Raw genomic sequence first — 22,483 nt, 5'->3', positions numbered from 1 at the left:
TACTCCACACCGTAACCCACTGTCTGAGGTAGTAAAATTACTCCACACCATAACCCACTGTCTGAGGTAGTAAAATTACCCCACACCATACCCCACTGTCTGAGGTAGTAAAATTACTCCACATCATAACCCACTGTCAGAGGTAGTAAAATTACTCCACACCATAACCCACTGTCTGAGGTAGTAAAATTACTCCACACCATAACCCACTGTCTGAGGTAGTAAAATTACTCCACACCATACCCCACTGTCTGGGGTAGTAAAATTACTCCACACCGTAACCCAGTCTGAGGTAGTAAAATTACTCCACACCACACCCCACTGTCTGGGGTAGTAAAATTACTCCACACCATACCCCACTGTCTGAGGTAGTAAAATTACTCCACACCACACCCCACTGTCTGGGGTAGTAAAATTACTCCACACCATAACCCACTGAGGTAGTAAAATTACTCCACACCGTACCCCACTGTCTGAGGTAGTAAAATTACTCCACGCCATAACCCACTGTTTGAGGAAGTAAAGAAACAAAGACTTTTTTTTTGTTTATTTTTTTATACATGAATTACAATGTCAGTTTTTTTTCATTACATTGCTAAAATGATATATACAGTGAAAACACACTGACAATTCAGTTGTTTACAGTGTTTCATTATTTACAAATCGGTGTAGATAACATTGACTTTTAAATAAATATATCAACAACACATACTGGTACTAGATATAAAACCAGGAACCATTTTAAAAGGAAATTGCACAAACTCTTATTATCAGTTACTTTTCAAAATGATTTTAAACAAATTATTGTAAGCATAATGAGTTTAATGATTTAGATAATTACAAACTGAAGCACTTACACCATTATATTACTGACATGAAGGTTAAATACAAGGAAATGAAACCTACCATAAGTATTGCTCCAAACTAATGCTGGGATTTCAACCAAAGTCCAATACCATATTTTGACTTTATAAATTTGCATCTAAAATTGGATATGGAAATTATTTAAACTATGAAATATTGACTTCATTACTATGACATGTAAGTGAAAGTTTTCCGTTAGGGTGCCAACAGCAACCTGACTTGTATCTTAAAATAATACTTGTATGTAGATAATTTGAAAGTTAAAATTCAATGACATTACTAATACTATACTGTGATCTTTTAAAACAGACACACTTGTTCACAATGTTAACCTCATGATTCCCAATTATAAAATATAAAACCAACACATCATAATGCACATCCACTAGAGTCACTCTGTCCTCCCCACATAAAACGTAATTTTATTTTGTATATTCTTCATTCATCCATGAATATAAATAAAATGGAGGGGTAAATCTTCTATCTATGGTGACTAAAATGAACAGAGTTTTGTTCAGACCACATCATAATGGTAGGTTACTTACAGGTAACATTTTTTTATGAATTATAAAAACAAAGCCATTGCAATCTACAATCAATTGGTTCAAATTTTATTAGGATCATATCTTTTATTTTAACCCCCCGCCCAATTTTAATTTGACTAAAATTCTTTCAACTATACTGAATGATAAGAGTACCATTTCCCTATTGGATCCCATCGTCTCCACCCCGGAAAAAACAAATTCTTTATTTCTACAACTGTTCCGTAGAAATTTTGGCCAAAATTTACCCTCTACCCTCATGTGGACACATCTTTCTCTTATACTCAGCAACACACTTCCACACTTCTATATGGGCCTAAATATAAGTTGATATAACTTGATTTGCATTGTTACAAAATAAATAATTAATAGATACTGTACAACACTTTATCCGATAGACCCTGGAGAAAATCCATGCCAAATAAAAGTTAAAATTTGTTCTTCTGGACTAATAATCTTTCAAATGAAAAGTTGGCATTGGACGGACGACAGAACATGATATTGCATCATGGCATGAGCTCATTTGACCATTTGGGACAAGTGAACTAATAAAATAATAGCTGATAAATTGAATGAATGTCAAGAAAATTAATGACATGTGGAAATTAGAGTATGAAACCAAAGACAAAATTAATATATAAAAAAAGAACCAGAAACATGATTTAGACTTAAAATCGTTGTAGTTTATATTCATAATCGTAACATAAATCCCCTATTAACTTGCTACATGTATTCATGTCCCATTATAAATTATAATCGAGTGACACTGTTTTAACTCACAACTGATTGTGAAGAGATTTAGTAAATTTAAAGCATATTTGGCAAATCTATAATAATATAAAAATCCATTACAACGTTAATAAATACATGTACTATGTATTTTCAAACTCATGATGATGATGGAGAATAAACAGCCTATGATGATGATAGCCCTCCACAGACCCCCCTCCCTATGAGTGAAAAATATAACATCATTAAGTGATACACATTACAGACATCAACCTATCCACTGATGATTCCTAACCTGATGATTCCTACACTACACATATTATGATGAACACAGAGTAGGAAATTCCTCAATTGTTCTGATAATTTGCACACAGGGAAAACTCAATAATTGGTGCTTACTGATAGATTTTGACAGGATATTATAATATCAAATTCAATTGTAGATCAATTCTGCTACACGACAAGGTGCTTTTAAGTTATTTCTAATAGGGAGACTTCCTATGAAACTGAATAAAATGAACCACTGGAAAACATTAATTTCGTTAATGAAAAATACAGAGGCCAGATATAAATCCTTTGAATCAGGATCACGGAACTACCTAAAATGGAGCCATGCCCGAGCCATGCCCCACTTCAATCTCGATACCAGGTAGCTTAAGATATGTACAATGTACATGTGTAGACTGACCTAATAAACACATTGTAAATTTAAGTAAAAATCACCAGAAAACACGAAATGTCAACAAACAAAACAAGTAATACTTTAAATAGAGTTTAAAAAAAAACAAATTGGGTTTATTCAGCCAGGAACTGATTAAGAACATTCGTAAACATTTATTTAATTTTCCATTTGCAAACATTCCAAAATGTTTCTCTTGCTGAATTCAGCCAACATTATATGGTATAAAATTTGATGTCCCAACCCGTCACACAGTGATGTTGAATTATATAAATGTACCAGGACATATACCATGCTTTCCTTTATCGGGTTCATACCAGCTGTACTGTAACAAATCTACTGTGCTTATAATAGAATGTGGTGTACCAGCAGAAGCAAACTGGTTCATATGGCTCATTTTCTAAATTGGAACACTTTCATTTGTCTTGCAAATGCATTTTTGTTAAAAATGAGACAGGAAATTTTCATTGATAGAATAATTCAGAATATACTGATTCTATATCCCTTACATTGTTAAAACATAAATCAATCTTGTGTTTATGTTTGAAGCATATATTTTGCAGAGACAGTTGCCATCTTGGGAACCCTTGTTGAGATTCAATCATTGCATTCCATTCTACGGCACTGTACCTATTTGGAACTAACTGGTCCAAGTACAACTAGTACAGACCCAATAAAGAAACACACAGATATTTTCAAACCAAAAGGCGAAAATGATTATGTTACAAAAAATGAAATCATATTTGGAAGAATAAGAGTTATACTGTATACATTCATGTCCAAATAGATCTGCTAACAAGCAAGTGTCACTATGTGTAACATGTCAGTGTTCATGTGAAGATGAATAATAAACATATCGTAACTCCTTTTATTTTCCAGCTTATTGATTGTGCGTCATTTTCATGTCTGCTTAGACACTAGAAACAGTTTGTCTGCCTAGACACTAGAAACAGTTTGTCTGCCTAGACACTAGAAACAGTTTGTCTGCCTAGACACTAGAAACAGTTTCATATCCTGGTCAGTTTAGAAAGCAAAGAAATATATTTCCTTGGCTTCCATTAGATGTTGACGTATTATGTTAATGTAATGAACAACATTTACTGCTGTTGAACTCTATCTGTAGACAAAAGTACATCACCACCTTGACAAGTGTTGATTGTATTGAATGTACATGTACTGATGCAATCAGAAAGCTGCATCCCACTTTTGTTACAGTGACGTTGATTGCCTGTACTTCAAGTAGATGGAGTTCAAATCAAAGATGAAAAGGTGAAAGATATAAAGGAATTTGTATTCACACATATCAACATTGATCAAAATAGCAACAGAAAGAGAAATCTAGAATATTCTGTGGAACAATGATTACAGACAGAACTGTCACTATCCCGTTGTACTGTTGTGACTGAATCCACGATCTTTGTCGTCATTTAACAAAAGTTTGATTTAAGATTGTAGTTCATTAAGCATTATAGCAGTCCACTAGGTGTTGTTTACAAAATTTGTCACACATGAGTACCCGGGTACTTGAATTATTCAAGCCAAAACAATGTGGTAGTCAGGAATATTCATCATCTTGACCAAACTTGTTTCAAATTAGAAGCTTCTTAGTAATCAATCAACCAATTGATTTTTTTTGCACTAATCATACTGATTTCACTTGAGCAGATACTGCAAACTTGATTTCTCCCTACGTGGAGTACCTCTGTACAGCCCGTCACATGTGCAGGAGTCTGTGTGGTGGAAAGGCCTGAAGCCCTGCTTACTTTATTAGCAAACTGTCTAACGAAGAAACATTTTATTCCCTAAAGCCACTGTTTATTTGTACTGGGTAATGTTCAATTACTACTGATCCCAATTGTGATACACTTTCATTGTCCACAGATAGCGTTCAATGGCAGTAAGGAACATACACTTCATCATTTTAGAAAGAAGAGAAAAAATAAAGATGGCACTTTTCCAAATATGCATGACAAAAATATTCATGATTTCTTTAAGACAAAATTTTGACATGTAATAAAATTAAAAATAGATCACAGTTTTTTATTTGGGAATAACAAGCTATGACTTGGATGTAACAGTAGATCAGTTGTATCACACTACAACCACCTGTCCTGCAGGAGAAACTGCTATACTGTGCTACATTATGTTTCGAGTATTTCAATATAACCGTTGTTCTAGTTTGATTTGTACAACGATTCCTCATCCAAATGACTATGTAGCAAATGGAATGGAAGCAATGTGTTGACGTGGTAATTTTAACATTTTATAAGAATTGGTCATTTAAAATTTTGTCACACTTACAAAAATATTGTAAGAATGATAGAGACAGAAGATAAAGCACTACATCGACAACACATGTGCTTGCAGCAACATCCATACACATCAATATCGTCTGGGGTGGAATACTGATGATGTACCCAGGATATAGCTTATACGAACAAAAACCTTGAGCAAGCCTGCATTTACTCTTAATTGCATATACATATCGACTTTCTAAACGGATACAATAAAAGGTACACAGAGACAATGATGACAGAGGTAATATTGTAATACTTAACATGTGAAAAAGATGTCTCTAATATCATCTGAATGTATTACAAAAACACCCTGTGGTAGTTCTAATTTACATCCCACTATGTCACAGAATTACTTCCCTGCATGAACTATAGCTAAACAGATATAACCTTAAAAATTAGCTGGCATACTCCTATTAACATTGAGTGATTAATACACAATCTGCTACTGGAATGTTCTTTCCTTGTCCCGCTCTTCCTTGCCACAGTGACTTTCTCCCCCCAGATAAATATGGTTAACGCAATTTTGACTCCCTCCATCCTGTTGGCCTACATCTGTCAGCAAATGTGACAGATATTCCACCGGAATTCCATACATATGACAACAAACAGAGTAAATCATCTAAAACAGCAACCATCATTGCCATAGGTTGGTAGATAGGGTATGTCCGCTACTGTTCTGGGCCCCCCAGTTTAACCCCCCTGTACTCGACATTGGTGGCCCCATCATGTTTCCACTTCCCACTCGCATGGCTGACATCTGCTGCTGCATCTGGAAATATCAACAATAATGTATATAAAGGGATGTTCACAAAGGAATAACACTTTGGTTATTATTTTAATAGTATTAAATTACATCACAGACATTTTGAACCATATTACAATACATGTATACCAATGAAATAATGCTTTAACTAAGAAATAAATTAGGGTAATGCTTTAACTAAAAATAAACATTGATTAGTAAGTTCATATACCAGAATTAATAATGGACTGACAATTTTATAAATTGCTCTGGTAATTGACATTTTACCATTATATATGTGGAAAGCTTGTGATATTTACAGCATCAAAACTCACTGGAAACAGCTATGGCAAATTATTTACACATTTGTTTCAAAATACTCTTTAATAATAGGACGCTAATTTATATATAAGATAGCAAAAAAGGTGTATGTGGGGATGGAGTCATACCAAAAAGTAACCCAAAAAGAGCCAAGATCAGTTTTGGTGTAAAAAGGAATGTAAATATATGTATGTTTTGAACAGGAAGTGTGAAGGATGCATATTTAAAAGATTTCATTAATTCAAAAAATGTATACCATATTATTCAACATTTAATTTTGTATCCATCTTTGGCCTCTAATGACTGTATATGCCAAACCAAACGGGACAGGTGTGGGATTTATACTTATGGAATTAAAAGAAACTTACCCAAAAAACTTTAAAAGGTGAAAAAAAATAAAGTCCAAAAATATCAAAACTTTAACAAGTCAGAATTAATTTCAATATTTGTCATTATGTCAAAACTAGGCTTATTATGAGTGTACATACTAAAGAAGAGAGAAGGTTGCATCATAAAGATTTCAAAATCTGGCCTTAAAATCTTTAACAAGGGCAATCCAGGATTGCGAAAGCTCACCGGCGGCAACAATCACACTATGCATTCATTTTTTATGTATGTATAAGCATGTCATTTTGAAATTGTACGTCACATAATATCGCTCCTAAACCTCTAATGGATGTATAAACCAAATAAGAAGGGTGTGGACTTACAAGCTTTCCAAAACTTACCCCAAAAATTTTTAAAGAGGGTTTTTGTGCCAAAAAAAATAAGTCCACTAAATGGTAATTATATAAAATGCCAAAAAATATCACAATTTTTTTTTTTTTGCATGATTTTGATATAACATCACTCCTGGACATCTAATAAATGCATAAACCAAATCAGAAGGGTGTGAGAGCAAAATTTTGGAATTACCCCAAAACTTTATTGTGGATTTTTGGGCTAAAAATTTTATTGTGGATTTTTGTGCTAAAAAAGTTAAGTTCACAAAATGGTAAAATGCGAAAAAATCACAAATTTTTTCTGCATGATTTTGCCATAACATTACTCCTAGACCTCTAATGAATGTATAAACCATATTAGAAAGGTGTGAGGTGTATACTTTTGGACTTAGCAGCTTTCCAAAAACTGATCCCAAAAACTTTTTTGGGGTGGGACGCCGACGCCGGGGTGACAGCATTAACTCTCGGTTACTCGTAACCTGTGAGCTAATAAGAGAGCACCCGAGTTCCGAACTATTTCAGTGAATTTGACTGTTTTGGTCCTGTCCATCTGTCCCTGGGTGTCAGTCAGGGTCAACATGTGTATGCCATCAAACTGCCATCCCATATCAATAATTCTAACCAAGTTTGTATTACTTCCACAAGGAATGAAACAAATAACGTTAAATAAAAATGTGATTTCCCTATATATACAACAAAGTTTACCCCTCCCCAGGGTCAAATGTGAGACACCAGGGTTATGGAATTCATGATTTTGGTAAAGCACCTTTAGACCCTTCCACCTATGAAAAGTATTTGATTCTACCTTATCTGGGTCTTGATAAGAACATTTTTGAAATTTCAGTCAATATGGCCCCTTTTTGCCCCACCCCTATGGCGCCTGGGGTGTGGGGAATATATAATTTATAATTTTGGTTTACCTTTTGGCTATAGGAAGTTTCTGCTAAAATTCACTGAAATTGGTCTAGGGGTTTAGGAGAAGAAGTAGAAATGTAAATTGCTTATGGACTTACGACGCATGACGGACCATGCACACCACACAAAAGGCAATTCGAACAGGTTTCTTGAGACTTTATCTCGGGGACCTAAATTTTTGGGTCGTGATGCTAAGCAGGTGCTGGGTACAGCATTTCTCACTATCACTTGTTATAATGAAGTTAAAATTTGTACTCTTCCTCATGCAGAGGTTTTTCTATTGTGTCTCTATATAGAATTCCAAAGAAGGTGTTGTCTTTGCAATCTGGAGAGGACTGATGAGCATCATTTACAAAATTTGAAATTACATATCAGGGAAGTTTAAATACCCTCACCAGAAATTGTTTAGCAATCTGTATGTTTCTGAGTACAGCATTCAATCCCCTCTGAATATATTGTCTAGAATTTAGTACAATTTAACATCATTGCAATGCCCTCACAGTAAACTGAGTAAATTATGTTGGTAGAAATACCTACATCACATTTAAAGTAAGGCTTTAGAGTAACGATACAGAGGAGGAAAATGTTTGGATGGCTACCTGCTGATACTGCATCTGCTGCTGCATCTGTTGTGGTTGTTGGCCATACATAGCCATATTGCCCTGGGGCATGGCTGCCATCCCCATGTTACCCTGCTGAGGCATGCCCATCATTCCTGCGTACATATTAGGCTGCTGCTGCTGCTGTTGCTGCTGATGTTAAAAACCAAAGGACATGGGATATTGCCATATACAAGGGAAAAACCAGTTATTTATGATATTTATGCTATTTCTGATGCAACACATTTCATGACCTAGCTATAGTGTAATGTTAAATTGGCCTGAGTGACCCGATTTCAATGAAACATCATTACAGAAGCTGGAACTCAACATTTCCAGACAGTCATACACCATACTCTTGTGTGAGCACCAAAAACCTGATCCTACAATACATTCATTCATACCAGAAAAACCCTGAGATCTCAGTAATTATTGTTTCTATGAAGTTAATGAAGTGCTTGACATACAAGATGTCCGACTTTGTCTTTACACACAATGAGATATACACAATATACGGCTTTGTGCCAACATACCTGGGGCATGGCCATCATTCCTTGAGGAGGTTGCTGATACATCATGCCTGTTGTCTGGGCTGGTACTGCCCCTGGCATCCCATACATTCCAGGGTTGGCATTCTGGGGCATGTACATACCACCTAGGCAGACAACAATATTTCTGTTCAAATCTAATAAAACATATCAAACCTATCACAATTCTGTGACATTCTTTAGTTTTGCTTACATTTTCTATTTGTACAGTTTGTATTGTCAAGGTCCAGTCAAACATTTAAAGTACATAATATCTATTTTATCTACAACATTAGACCTATTAGCCTATACAATTCAAAATGCCCTTTACATAAGAAATTAAGAAAGCCCAAAATGTTTAATAGTGAGAGATACAGTCAATCTCAAATAATGGGCAAGTCCCACATGGAATGTACGAGTCCTGAACACAAATATCACTACATTATCTATACATTTACATTTAATAAGGACTTGCTAGCTTCTGTGATAAAAGGAAATCTCAACTTAATAATGAATATCTGCAACCAACATGCTGGTAACATACAGAAATGTCTACATGTTCACTTACAGAAAATAAAACGGAAAACAATTTTTTTTTATTGATTGCAATTTTATCACACGTGAGCCTACTGTATGTTGGTTTTCCCCTGAAAATTCAAACTTTCCAGGTGTTTTGGACTGACTCTCATCAAATAAAGAGTTCCTTGGTAATCCAAACCTTTATTCTGCTAAATTCTAGTGCTTTCAATCAAACTCCCATAGATCTGCATCTTATGTTACCAAGAATAAGATGCAACTACATACAATGTCTGATATTACACATGGACCAATATGTTTTAGAAACCTGTATTATGCTGAATTTGGTATCTGAATGTCAAAGCCAAGTATAGTACCCCATTTTAGTACTTCTCTCTCTATGATGTACCTATATATACATAACATTGACAGAGAAATACTCCAGACAGACAAAACACAGTAAAGACACAATTCATACTAAAACACATGGATAAGCATTTATTTATGTATAAAATAAACCCCTACTATTGTGTAGTATAACATCCCTGTGTAAACAATTTAGCTCAATTAGTTCAATTTCGAACTTGGCCAAAATACTTATTTTACCCTTTCTAGAAATGCCATGTTAAGAAAGAGGCACTTTTTATTTACCTGTTCATTACATATACAGTAAATACATACACCAGAAATGCATGCTAAGCCCTTAAATTCACCGACATAATACTACAGATGCCAACATGTACTACAATAGAAATGACATAAAAGTGCAACACATTGATAATAAGCAAGCTCCATGTTGCTGAGTGAATGAAATAAGGGAATTTGTATATTTTCAAGTACATGTCAAAGCAAATTTGGGCATCATGGTATAACTGATTATATATATTGAAGGTAAAAAGATAAAAATAACTTCAGTCTGTTGAAACTGGTGCCAATAGAATAAAGTCTACGGGTATAACTAAACAAGACCATAATGATCATACTGAAAATTACACAAACTGCATAACTTGTTTACTTTGTAGGAAAGCATTCGTTATGTTAGTGATGGGATATACAGTACTTGTTTCAGTTTTTTTGTTGTTTTTTTTTTTAAATATTTAGTTCTCTGTACAGATAATAGGAATGTATTCTTTTGATAAAGATATTGATTTAATTAAATGACCAACCAAGCTACAGAATGAAGAACAGTTTGAGAACAGAACAGATTCAATTTCATGTCAAAAGCACAAATATAAGCACAGAGAGCAACGGAAAGTTCCATGAAATTCCCATTGCCAACATTTCACAGCATTATATATATAATTATCATTAACAGAATACATGCCCTGAAACATTATTGTAAAACACACTGCTCTCTTTGTGTACTGATATTCAGTTTCAGATCTGATATTCAATTCAAACAGTAATATATTGAGCGAGACAGACCAAAATCCTTCTCTTTGAATTAAAACCTATACATAATGCTAAAATCAAGAGTTATAGCATTGCAATTTCCAGGATAATTTAAATGAGGAAAAATAAAATGACATGCTTATAAGAAAAGACAGCTAACTGTAGGTCAAAGGGGGTACCTGCTTCATACTGGTTGGGAATGCCAACCTCGGTTTGGGGTACATAAAAGTAGGAGGTACCACCAGCTGAAATCAGATCGTATCAAATGCTGTGTGAGACAGATTAAACTTCTACAGCTGGCAATTAAGGTATAGAGAAACTCTTTACACCTATTTGAAAAAATGCCACTACACCTATGATGCAATATCACTACACAACTGCAGCCAACCAGAAACCCCTACCTATAGTTACACACAAGGTCATAGCAGATTAATATACTTAGATAAAAATAAACTTATTTTAGTGTGTTTAAACATTAAATTCACTTGTATTGCATTGATATTGATGTCATTTTGATCAGTTTTTAATGAATTGCCATTCTCTTTCTCAGATCAACATCAAAGCTGATACTATTTCCTCAAACACATTGTATGGTAATGTTCTTACAATAAAACAATTGAATCCAAAATGGTATTTTGCTGGAAAACAACACTAATGCCAAGAATTGGGAACAAGCTTGATATTAGATATAACAAATCAAGCAGAAAACTTTCCAATAATGTCTTATGTATTTGATTCTCATCAAGGAAACTTATATCAAAAAGTTATTACTCAATCCTCATGGCCAGTTTAGACCCAAACCTCACCTGGTACACCAAACTGTTGTGGTTGTGGTTGTTGCTGCTGCTGCTGAGGCATTCCAGTCGGCCCAAACAAGGCCATGATAGAATCCTTGGTGGACTTCTCTGGAACCTTATCAGCTGAGCTGCTGGAGTCCTCAAATAAATTGGGTTCTGCATTTCCATTCTGTCGTACATGTAAATACATTTAAATACATTAAAATGTAGTTAACAGCAAAAAAAACTTGATTTTCATAAACTCTAAAAAAATGTATCTGATGCAGACAAAATGGGTGCATAACTCTTTACATACGAGTGGAGGAACAACAAGATTGATTTACCTGTTGTGGAGGCTGACTAGAGGGTGTGGCAGATGCTGGTTGCTGACTAGGTGCACTCATGAAATCATTCAAATCTCCAAGAAGGTCTGCATTCTGATTGTTTGGCTGTTTATTTGGGGACATATCTGTTAGAACAAGATTAGAGAATCATTTTACTATGTACAACAATCTTAATACAACTGGGGCTCTATAATGACATCATGCCAAATGCCAAAAAATATTCTCAGAGCTCTGCTTTCTGATTTTAGATTTCCTTCTCAAAACCAAGCACTTGATTCTGATCGAAATGGCAATGTACAGAGCTGATTCTTCTATAAATAGCAATAAAAAACTTCCCAATACCAATCCTTATGAATTCTGAATGCCGAACCCATTTTGTGTCCTCAAAGTAATACCGTTTGTTTACCATCAAGAAATCAAACTGAGCTAGAAAGCCGGAGTTTCACATCTAATTTACATGAGGCATCATACACATTATTTTTGCAGCCGGCAAATACACACAAGACAAGGAAGTTAATGATAGATTGGGCATCAACTTAAAATGTAACATCAATGTCCTGAATACCATTGGCAGGAACTGGTTACTATTTAAAATGTGTTTTTCTTATTTTTATTTGTAAAACCATTCTAGCTTGCAATGAAATAAATACCCTTTATTGTGCCCCATAAGCAGAGGTGCAGTGTCAGGCCAGACGCAGCGCTGTGCCAATGTCAGCATTGTAAAACGATAAGTGAAATGCATGGCAAACATTTGAAATCAGTATCAGAACTCATTTAATTAGTTTAATTTCATAGGCTCTGCATTTCATGGCTTCCTTTACTACCATAATAATATCACTGCTTCAAAGACTACAAAAATATCATTTGATCAAAAGTATTCCAGGATCCTGACTGGTCAAAATAAATCACCTCTCCAAACTGAACCCTCTCTAAACTGACCAAATATTCACGTATCATGCATGATCCGTTTAGAGAAGTTTCACTGTATCAAGTTCTGATCTGACATTAGTTACTTACCTAATCCGAGGAGATCTTGTGCACTCTTGGTAGGTTGTGCTTTACTCTCAACTTTTTTAGGAGGAGGAGATGTTTCCTCACTGTTTGGCTTAGCAGCATTACCAGAGGCCACCTTAGTGCTTGGTTTAGGGACCTGTTAACACAAGTTTTAGGGACCTGTTAACACAAGTATATACTGGTATACAGGTGTATATATACACAACAAAGATCAACATGTGTCATTATTTAACAACATTGGCCACTTTTTTCACATTGGCAGGTCGTGTTTCTCAGGAAGTAATGATCATGGTTGTCCTGGTTTTGTCCTTAAACAAGATACTGATTGCTCTGGAAAGTATGTGCTGGGCCACCTGCATGCTGTTTAGTAAAGCAATCAAACAACTACTACAAGCTTAAGGGAACCAAGCATCAAAATGACAATAATATTCCTTTCCTGTTAAAACAATTTCAGCTAGAACACAAGTATGGTACAATGTATAAGGTCATGTTATTATTTACAAGTATTTGAAAAGGCTACAGTTGTACACATGTACTTAAAAATGTAAATCTCACATAAACAGAAAGTAAACTCCAAGTATATACAGGACAAACCCTTTTGTAACACTAATATATACAAAGTTGATGTCTTTTTGAGTAACTCAGGTACAATTTAACAGTAAGTGTCGTTAATATTCAAAACATATAATTTACAAATGGCATTTCTATGAAAGCAAAATATCAATAACTTCATTTCATAGGTTGACTAATAAAAACATTCATCTGAATTATATGATGCAACTACCAACTCTTGAAATTCATTGTCATATCTTACCGTATTCAGCTGAATTCCGGAACTTTTGGCTCTGGCTTTCCTTTTGTCAGCCTTATCTTCCAGCTCCAGCTATAATCACAAGGAAAGTATACATCAACAATATACATGTATATGTCAACAATTTCTCACTGACTACACAATACTGACACTGATAACACCCAGTGAGTACAGAAATGGGTCAATAGCTGGTATTTTTACTGAGCTCTAGTTTGAGTACAGAATTTTGGTTTGGTTCATTTTTTAATGTCCTATTATATAATTAACAGTCAGAGTCATTTAAGGGCGTGCCAGGATTTGGAGGTGGAGGATAGCTGGAGTACCTGGAAAAAATCCACTGGCTTACAGTCAGTACCAGGCAAATGAATGCCCCACATGGGTTTTGAACTCGCGACCCATAGGTGGAGGGATAGTGATAAAGTGTCACCTTAACCACTCGGCCACTGAGGCCGCTTTGAGAACATAAAACGCAATATTCAATAGATATGCAGCAGGTGCATTATGTACATAATATCTACAAACATGAACTCTTTTGTTTTAATGCACAGCAGAAATAGTGATCTTCAATACTTTTTTGTGGAAAAATGCCATGTAAACAGATAATCAGAAATTCCTTATATCTATATATATTATGTGACAATGGACAAGACAGAGACTGTACTATACAGTCACAAACTTACAAAATATATCATAACAAGAGGCCCAGGGGCCTTAACGGTCATCTGACTCTAAATTAAAAACCTTCTATTATTGTAGTATGTATTCTCTGTAGCAAGTATATAGTGGCACTGTTGGCCATGGTGGCCATCTTGGATTTCTGACCGATCCAATAAATAACAACACTTGGCCAGAACCATCTCAGGATCATTTCTGGTAAGTTACAGCTGAATCCCACTGATGGAATTTGAGAAGAAGTTTGAAATAGGTGTTGTTCAGGAAAAACCATGATTGCGCAATCATGTTACAAAATGGCCGCTGTGGCTACCATGTCGAAGCTTTTACGAAGCCAAAAAATAACCACACTTTGTTGCCGCTCCTTCCTTAACATCCTCACCAATTTCCAGCTCAATCGCACCAGTGGAACTGGAGAAGAAGTTTAAAACGTGTTTTTCAAGATGGTTGCCATGGCGGCCATCTTGGATTTCTGACCGACTTGAAAAATAACAACACTTGGTCAGGACCATCACAAAATCATTTCTGGTAAGTAAGAGCTCAATCCCACTGGTGGAATTTGAGAAGAAGTTTGATATAGGTGTTGTTTAGAAGAACCATGATTGCGCAATCATTTTACAAAATGGCTGCCGTGGCTGCAATGTCAAAGTTTTTACGAGGCCGAAAAAATAACAACACTTTATTGGCTCTCCTTCCTTAACATCCTCACCAATTTTCAGCTCAATCGCACCAGTGGAACTGGAGAAGAAGTTTAAAATGTGTTTTTCAAAATGGTTGCCATGGCGGCCATCTTGGATTTCTGACCGACTTGAAAAATAACAACACTTGGTCAAGACCATCTCAGGATCATTTCTGGTTAGTTAAAGCTGAATCCCACTGATGGAATTTGAGAAGAAGTTTGAAATAGGTGTTGTTCAGAAGAACAATGATTGCGCAATCATGTTACAAAATGGCTGCCGTGGCTGCCATGTCAAAGTTTTTACGAAGCCGAAAAATAACAACACTTTATTGGCTCTCCTTCCTTAACATCCTCACCAATTTCCAGCTCAATCACACCAGTGGAACTGGAGAAGAAGTTTAAAATGTGTTTTTCAAGATGGTTGCCATGGCGGCCATCTTGGATTTCTGACCGACCTGAAAAATAACAACACTTCCTCAGGACCATCCCAGGATCATTTCAGGCAAGTTTCAGCTCAATCTCACCAGTGGAACTTGAGAAGAAGTTTCAAATGTGTTTTCAAAATGGCGGCAATTGCGGCCATCTTGGATTTCGGACCGACCCGAAAATTAACAACACTTGGTCAGGACCATCCCAGCATCATTTCAGGCAAGTTTCAACTCAATCCCACTGGTGGAACTTGAGAAGAAGTTTAAAATGTGAAAAGTTTACGCACGGCGGACGGCGCACGGCAGACGGCGCACGACGACGGACGAAGCATGATGACTATAGGTCATCCTGACCCTTCGGGTCAGATGACCTAAAAAGGGATATCTGTGAAGTGGCATATCTCAGTGCACTACAAGGCCATTTCAGATAGAGTTTAGCTAGAATTTTAATGTTAATCCCAAAATACTGTATATACAATACTGTAATCAAATGTCTGACTCTCACTCATCTTATGGACCCAACACCTTTGCCAAAAGCAACTATATGTCCAACACCACATAAAATCAATCATTCAAGACATCACAATTCCATTGCAATGATATCTGTCATTATGCTACTACACCAGCACCAAATCATTCCTATATTGTCTATCATACTTAACTATTGCATTGATAATTGTGTCAAGATATATTTACATGAAGGATATATAAAACATGCTTATAGTTATAACAAAACCACAAATATCATTTTTTTCATAAAAAAAAAATCATTTTACTGAAAGTGTAATTTTACCTGTTGAAAAAAAACTCAGAACTTAATTTTTAATCATCAAACAGCCTGTAATAACTAAAGCTGATTTGCGTTAGATAATTTAAATTGTTAAATACACATTCACATAAAGCACTAATTAAAAGCAATATTATACTAATGATAAAACAAAAGTAACCGTCACCATTACATTACTCGGGGAAATTATAAACATATTCAAATGTCAAATGGTTTTAGACTTTTTGTTATTAGTTTCAACTTAGTGTTTTAAATTTATAATTAGTAATGCCATGTTAGTTTTTTTTACAGTGCCAGTCAGTTATAAGGTGTAAGCCTCACTATCAAACAATAGACGTTTTAGTTTGATATGAATAACGAAACAACAATGATGATAGCTGACATTTGCTGGTGTTGTGAGTACTTTCTGAAGCAATTATTAAGTACTGTAAGTATCAATTCAACATAAATGTATGATACTGTAGCTGAGTATTAAAAGCAACCTATAGATTCCTAATTCTAGCCAAATAGCAAAAATCAACAAAATGTCAAAATTATGTATATTTAGAAATGAAATGCATTTCAGTGTGTGGCACTGCGACTCAAACATCCCAAATGCTACTCACCTAAAATAGTTTATATAAAGGTGACACAATATAAAGATATAGGCCAAAGATATGACACACCATGAACAATGGGTGACAACTTTGTACATAGTAAGACATGAACCCCCACTTTTCAATGAGATTCTCCTTGTAGGCCTGCACCCCAAAAAAGGGGGCCATAACTGCAGTATATGATGTTAAAAACACAATAATACCAAGAGGTATCTGTGTGAAGAATTTTGAAGTTATATGTGGAAGAGTATAATGATATGCTCTACAGACCAGCAAAGCTAGCAGATGGAATTGGGAACTGATAAATTTCAATGGATTATTAGAATTACTTGGTAAACATGTTTTACATACTATAAAATCTGTGTAATGTATATGCACCAATGTAATATATGCACCCTAAAAATCACCTTTAAATTGCTGAAAAATGTCTATACCAGTGTAATTTACGCACCAAAAAAATAGCAAATCCCGAAATTCGCAAGCTTAGACAGATGAAAACCCAATCTCATTCTTAGTGTGAAATTATCAATAACAAGTCCAATTAAAAGATAGTAACTGATTCCATGTGAGTGAGTTGTCTTGCATAAGCAAACGATTATTACCTGGGAAGTCTTCAATGCATGGATGCATCAAGTATGGTAGCCAATGATTAAATTGAGTCTAGGCAAATTTCTACTGTCACTTTCAATCTTTAAGAAATATGGCAAACTGAAACTATTCGTGTAACATTCAGTTGAACTTATTTATATAACATGTATATGTATAAGTTCCGCACGCCCTATATAGTTCTATAGCTAATCCGTACTGAACAGACACTAGGGATGTGCTAGATTCAGTTTCAATTAGTGACTATTCACAAATACAAAGTGTAGAAAAATGTTTGTGTTATTTATGATATACAGGATATGTGTGAACAACTGAAAAAGTCTATAAATCAGTGATAAAGACGATTTGCATTTCCTCAAGCCACACATCTAAATAGCAGGACAAAACAGATTCTGGACTAAATCTACCCGTTACCATGCCGCTTACCGAATCATTTTTCAGCTGTTGGGAAAAGCTATTATTAGTAAATTCAAACTATCAATATAGATCACGCCAGTCACCAAATCAATGCTGGCTAATTTTGATTAATTTATATACATTAATAATTTAATATATATTATACACATCATGAAGTTGTTGGTTATTTATTACAGTTAAAGCATGTATATTTACAGCAGGAAATACAGAAAGTTGCTCAAATTGAACATACTGGTATTTATTTCCATTTCATTTTCTGAGATATTTTCAGATAACAAAAAGTACCAGACAACAGATTATTCTCCTGTCAACATCATTTGAATCTATGTACACCTACAAAATCTCATGCAATCCTGATGGAAGTTTTACTTGTATATACTATATGTAATAGTGAAAATAAGCATTGCAGACTCTAGTTTCACTATATATGGTGATTTTCAGGAAACTTGGTTGAAAATCTTCACCTCATTATGTACAGATTCTGTAGTCGTGAGTTGCTAACCCTTACATAGAATTAATCATGACCATGACAAATGCATTCCACTGCCTTTTAAACATTGATGTCTGGAAAACTTGCATGAAGTCTCATGAAATGTGGTTGAAAATTTTGTTGGGAACCTGCAAACAAAATTTACAACTTCCCCTTCATTATTTACAGATTTTTGTAGCTGTGATTTGACCTTGAATATCTGACCTTTGACAATCAAATTTTTCATCATCAAATAAAAGTTCTGTAACTATGACCCTGACCTTGAATTCACACCCCTGACTTTCAACCAGATTCGGTGATTGATGTCAGGGTTACTTGTATGAAGTACTAATGTAATTAATGTTATGAGGATACTTCAATCAGGATTATATAAACAAACCAAATATTTACAAATGTCACAATAGACAGTGTGACACCAATCAAAGCTCTGCTTAAAAACTGACATATTAAATGATTCTTTGACAGTGAATTGATAAAATTATAAGTTATAACAATATATAACTGGAATTAGAACTGAAAATTTTGGCTACCTGTAGCAACTTTGCTGTAACTCCTGCCGATATGCTACTGACTAATAATGAGGTTACCAAATATGTGGTACTATATGAACAAAAATATAAGGAAACTATGTGTTCTAAAAGCTCATTCATTTCAACAAAAGTGTTCAGATCAAATCAACACAAAAATGCATGATAAGAAAAAAGAAACAGCTGCAGCAGCAATGACATCACATATTTATCTACACAGTTAATAACTGACTGTCGAGACACCATAATTGTGTGCTCCAGCAGAATAACAGATGCTTACCTCCTTGGGTATAGACGGCTTTGGTGGAACCCACTCTCTAGCAATATACTTCTTCTGCTCATACTTGGCCCGTATAAAGGATTCTAGTGATCGTCTAACAACCATTAAGGAGAAAACAAATATCATAAACAGGGTATCATACACACTCATATCACAATATCAATATTAATCTCCTAAATAAAAAATGAAATTGAATTTAAACCATATCTAATTTTGATACTGCAGTTAATGTACATGACATCAGAAAGTTGGCAATATATATATATATATGATCAATTACAATACATTGTATATCTGTAATTATATTGTAATTGATTGGTGAAGGATACGAATCTGTCTGTGGTCGCCTAAATCCATCTGGAACATTAGCTTCATACACTGCTCGAGCTCTACTGTTTCCCATCTCCATCATCATCTGCAAAAGTAACATGAGATTAAAACCACTATTCAACAAAAAAGCCTATTATTAAATAATAATAACTTGTTTTATTCCAATATTCAGTTGCCTATATGAAATGATAGAACCAGTGCTCCTGTCATTTCAAATAGTGTTGGTTTGCATAGATGTTTCTCAAACCAACATGTGCATGTACATCATACAGATGTTTCTGTAATTTTGTATCTATCTCTTATTATTTCATTTATCAGGAATGTTTGTCAGTTACCGATGAAATGTATATGTAAATTGATTCACTCTATATCAAGTTCAACTTACAGCTACTTGTTCTGTAGTCCATGCATCCAAATTCACTGACTTTACTTTGGATATGTGAACTCCCAAATTTCTGTGTATTCCTGCACAACGGATACATAGAAATATTCCAAGATTCCAAGATGCCCATCGTGGTCCTAAAGAGAAAAAAAAAACAAAGAGAAATGTAAATAAATTTGAAATATTTTGTAATTTATACATCTGCTGTGTGCAATTACAATAGATCTGTAAAATTTATAATATATGGTTTCAACTGGGATTTGAAACAGCTAGCAGGGAACTCTGAATTCTACCTATATACCTGATCATTGACAGTCACCTAGCCTGTCAACTGATCGATGTCAACAATATACATGATGCATACAAATCCAAAATCAAGTGTCAAATGCAAGGGTCTATTAGGATGAAACAGATCATCGATATGGGGACTAAATAGGTGTTTCGGGGTAAATATATATCTCCTTTATAAATAAATGTAAGGTAGGTGTTATGTCACACTGATTTTAATTTACTTGCATCAAAATCTTAGCTACACCAAACGGTGTTGGAGAATTCCATGTTTTCATATGGCAGTGTGCTCTGGCCCTACATTAGACATGGTGTCAGGGCCAGAGGAAACTAAGCCCCTAAGGGACAGACTACATCAGGAGCTAGCATAGCCAGGCGTACACAAGTACGAATGGGCTTCCACATCATTTAGTAAAGATAACATTTTTGTTTTCGTTTAATCATTTTCAAGAATTTTTTGTTTTCGTTTAATCATTTTCAAGAATTTATTCTTTCAATAATATCATATCATTCCTCTTCACTACCATACTGAATCACACAATTTGATTTCATAGTTTCACTGGTAACAGCAGAACACGTCCTCAGCACTAAAAATCCTTTGTCCGTCGTCTTACCAGTGAAATCGGTTGACCTGGTAGCATCAAAAGGGTGTCATACATTTATCAAAACCTTAAACGAACGTGTAGATGACAATGCATGGGATGCTATATATAATAAAACTGTCAATTTGGCAGGAAAGGAAGACATACTTCCCTCCATTCCGAGAGGAGCTGCGCGAGACAGGCGTATCTAGCAAATGTGCCAGCAACAACCACTTCTTGGTTTTGGAAGAGAAATCTGTATCTGCCGTTTATTGACCATTTAGTGACTTTCACAATGTTTGTGAATATGCTTTAAAATGTTTCGTAAACTATGTTATTAAATTTCTCAATTATATCCCTCAGAATTGCTGTCACCTTTCTGCATCCAGAAATAGAAAAAACCCTGGAGAGACCCTCGTTCTCCCCTTACGACACTTTATCACTAGCCCTCCACCACTGGGTTGCGAGTTTGAAACCTACGTGGGGCAGTTGCCAGGTACTGACCATAGGCCGGTGGTTTTTCCCCGGGTACTCTGGCTTTCCTCCACCTCCAAAACTTGGCATGTCCTTAAATGACCCTGGCTGTTAATAGGACGTTAAACAAAAACAAACCAAACCAAACCCCTTACGATAAGTCTGGCTACGCACCTGTATATTACAATATGTATATATAAATAGGCTCACACTCAACTATTACTCATGAAAGCATAATAACTGAAAAAATAACAGCTGTAAACAAAGAAATTGGCTTTCGAACCAATCTGCAGATCTGACAAGATAAATATTTTTATAATGTTTATGTACATATATGTACAGTAATGTAAAATAGACAGTATTCATATAATATAACGTTACATGTTATTGTAAAGAACTTTTCATTTGTCTGATCAAAGGACAAAACTCATTATACTACATCCATCAGATCTATTGAATCTACATCATCAGAATGGACGGTTTGCATTTCACTGGCGCTACTGAACTTGGGCCTACTCCGACAAAGAATGACCTGCGTGAATTTCGATGACAAGTAAATAAAACCGACAGTTTAGTCTTTTAACTACCAAAATCAAGAATTGTAGACATTTCCACCTAATCATGAACGTGATCATTCAACAAAACAATTGTATTCGTCACTATTTAAAAATAGTAATTCTGACAAAGACACTAGTTTGACAGCGGTCTGGGGTGGTTACCTGTGAAACATAAACACGGACATTTGTTACCGTATTTCGTCGTAAGGCTAGTATGAACTCACCTTTCGCATCACAGTCTACACAATATTTATTATCTTCATCTTTAAGAAGACCCGAAAGAACAGCCTGAAACTTTTCTTGATGAGCCTTAACTCTTTCTTTTTCAGCTCTAGATGACATTTCTAACTTTCCTTGGTCACTCCTCCGAAATGACAACCGGATGAACGTACTTGTTCAAGGTAGATAACTCATGACGCGGATTAATTGCGGCCACGAACACACCGGATTAATTTCAGTTTAATTCGTCCCTAAATTCACATCCAAAACTTTAAAATTGATAAGATGTCGTTGATCTACATCTGTTTCACACGTGTCCTGAATACCGGAGATGTAATATCAAATTACCAATATGAACTATATTTTTGTGGATGGATAAA

At 35.1% G+C, this 22,483-nt stretch overlaps 1 protein-coding gene across 5 annotated transcripts; it reads right to left on the bottom strand.

Moving 5' to 3' along the window:
* Positions 1–532: 532 nt before the first annotated feature.
* Positions 533–22,291, bottom strand: LOC117325096 (stromal membrane-associated protein 1-like). Of its 5 annotated transcripts, none has more exons than XM_033881032.1 (13): positions 22,109–22,291; positions 19,988–20,121; positions 19,602–19,687; positions 19,273–19,366; positions 17,985–17,999; positions 13,794–13,862; positions 12,983–13,115; positions 11,966–12,090; positions 11,652–11,811; positions 11,025–11,090; positions 8,944–9,065; positions 8,411–8,563; positions 533–5,880 (listed from the first exon to the last, which is right to left on the bottom strand). In XM_033881032.1, exons 1-13 carry the CDS (start codon positions 22,224–22,226, stop codon positions 5,746–5,748), a joined length of 1,410 nt encoding a protein of 469 aa, XP_033736923.1. In that variant the 5' UTR covers positions 22,227–22,291; the 3' UTR covers positions 533–5,745. The 5 variants fall into 5 exon arrangements, with proteins under 5 accessions (XP_033736923.1, XP_033736924.1, XP_033736926.1 ...); XM_033881033.1 differs by having other exon boundaries at positions 8,411–8,560; XM_033881035.1 differs by lacking the exon at positions 11,025–11,090.
* Positions 22,292–22,483: the final 192 nt, after the last annotated feature.

Source organism: Pecten maximus, chromosome 4 (assembly GCF_902652985.1).
Source record: "Pecten maximus chromosome 4, xPecMax1.1, whole genome shotgun sequence".
In the NCBI taxonomy this organism is placed as follows: domain Eukaryota; kingdom Metazoa; phylum Mollusca; class Bivalvia; order Pectinida; family Pectinidae; genus Pecten; species Pecten maximus.
This window is presented reverse-complemented; position numbering and strand designations above follow the sequence as displayed.

Bases quoted from the DNA above. Each gene is read 5' to 3' on its own strand.
- LOC117325096 (XM_033881032.1), bottom strand. From the start codon at position 22,226: ATGTCATCTAGAGCTGAAAAAGAAAGAGTTAAGGCTCATCAAGAAAAG. The intron at 12,091-12,982 runs GTAAGTAACTAA...TTGTTCTAACAG, and splicing joins ACAAGATCTCCTCGGATTAG to ATATGTCCCCAAATAAACAG. The intron at 9,066-11,024 runs GTACCCCCTTTG...TTGTCTGCCTAG, and splicing joins TCCCAACCAGTATGAAGCAG to GTGGTATGTACATGCCCCAG.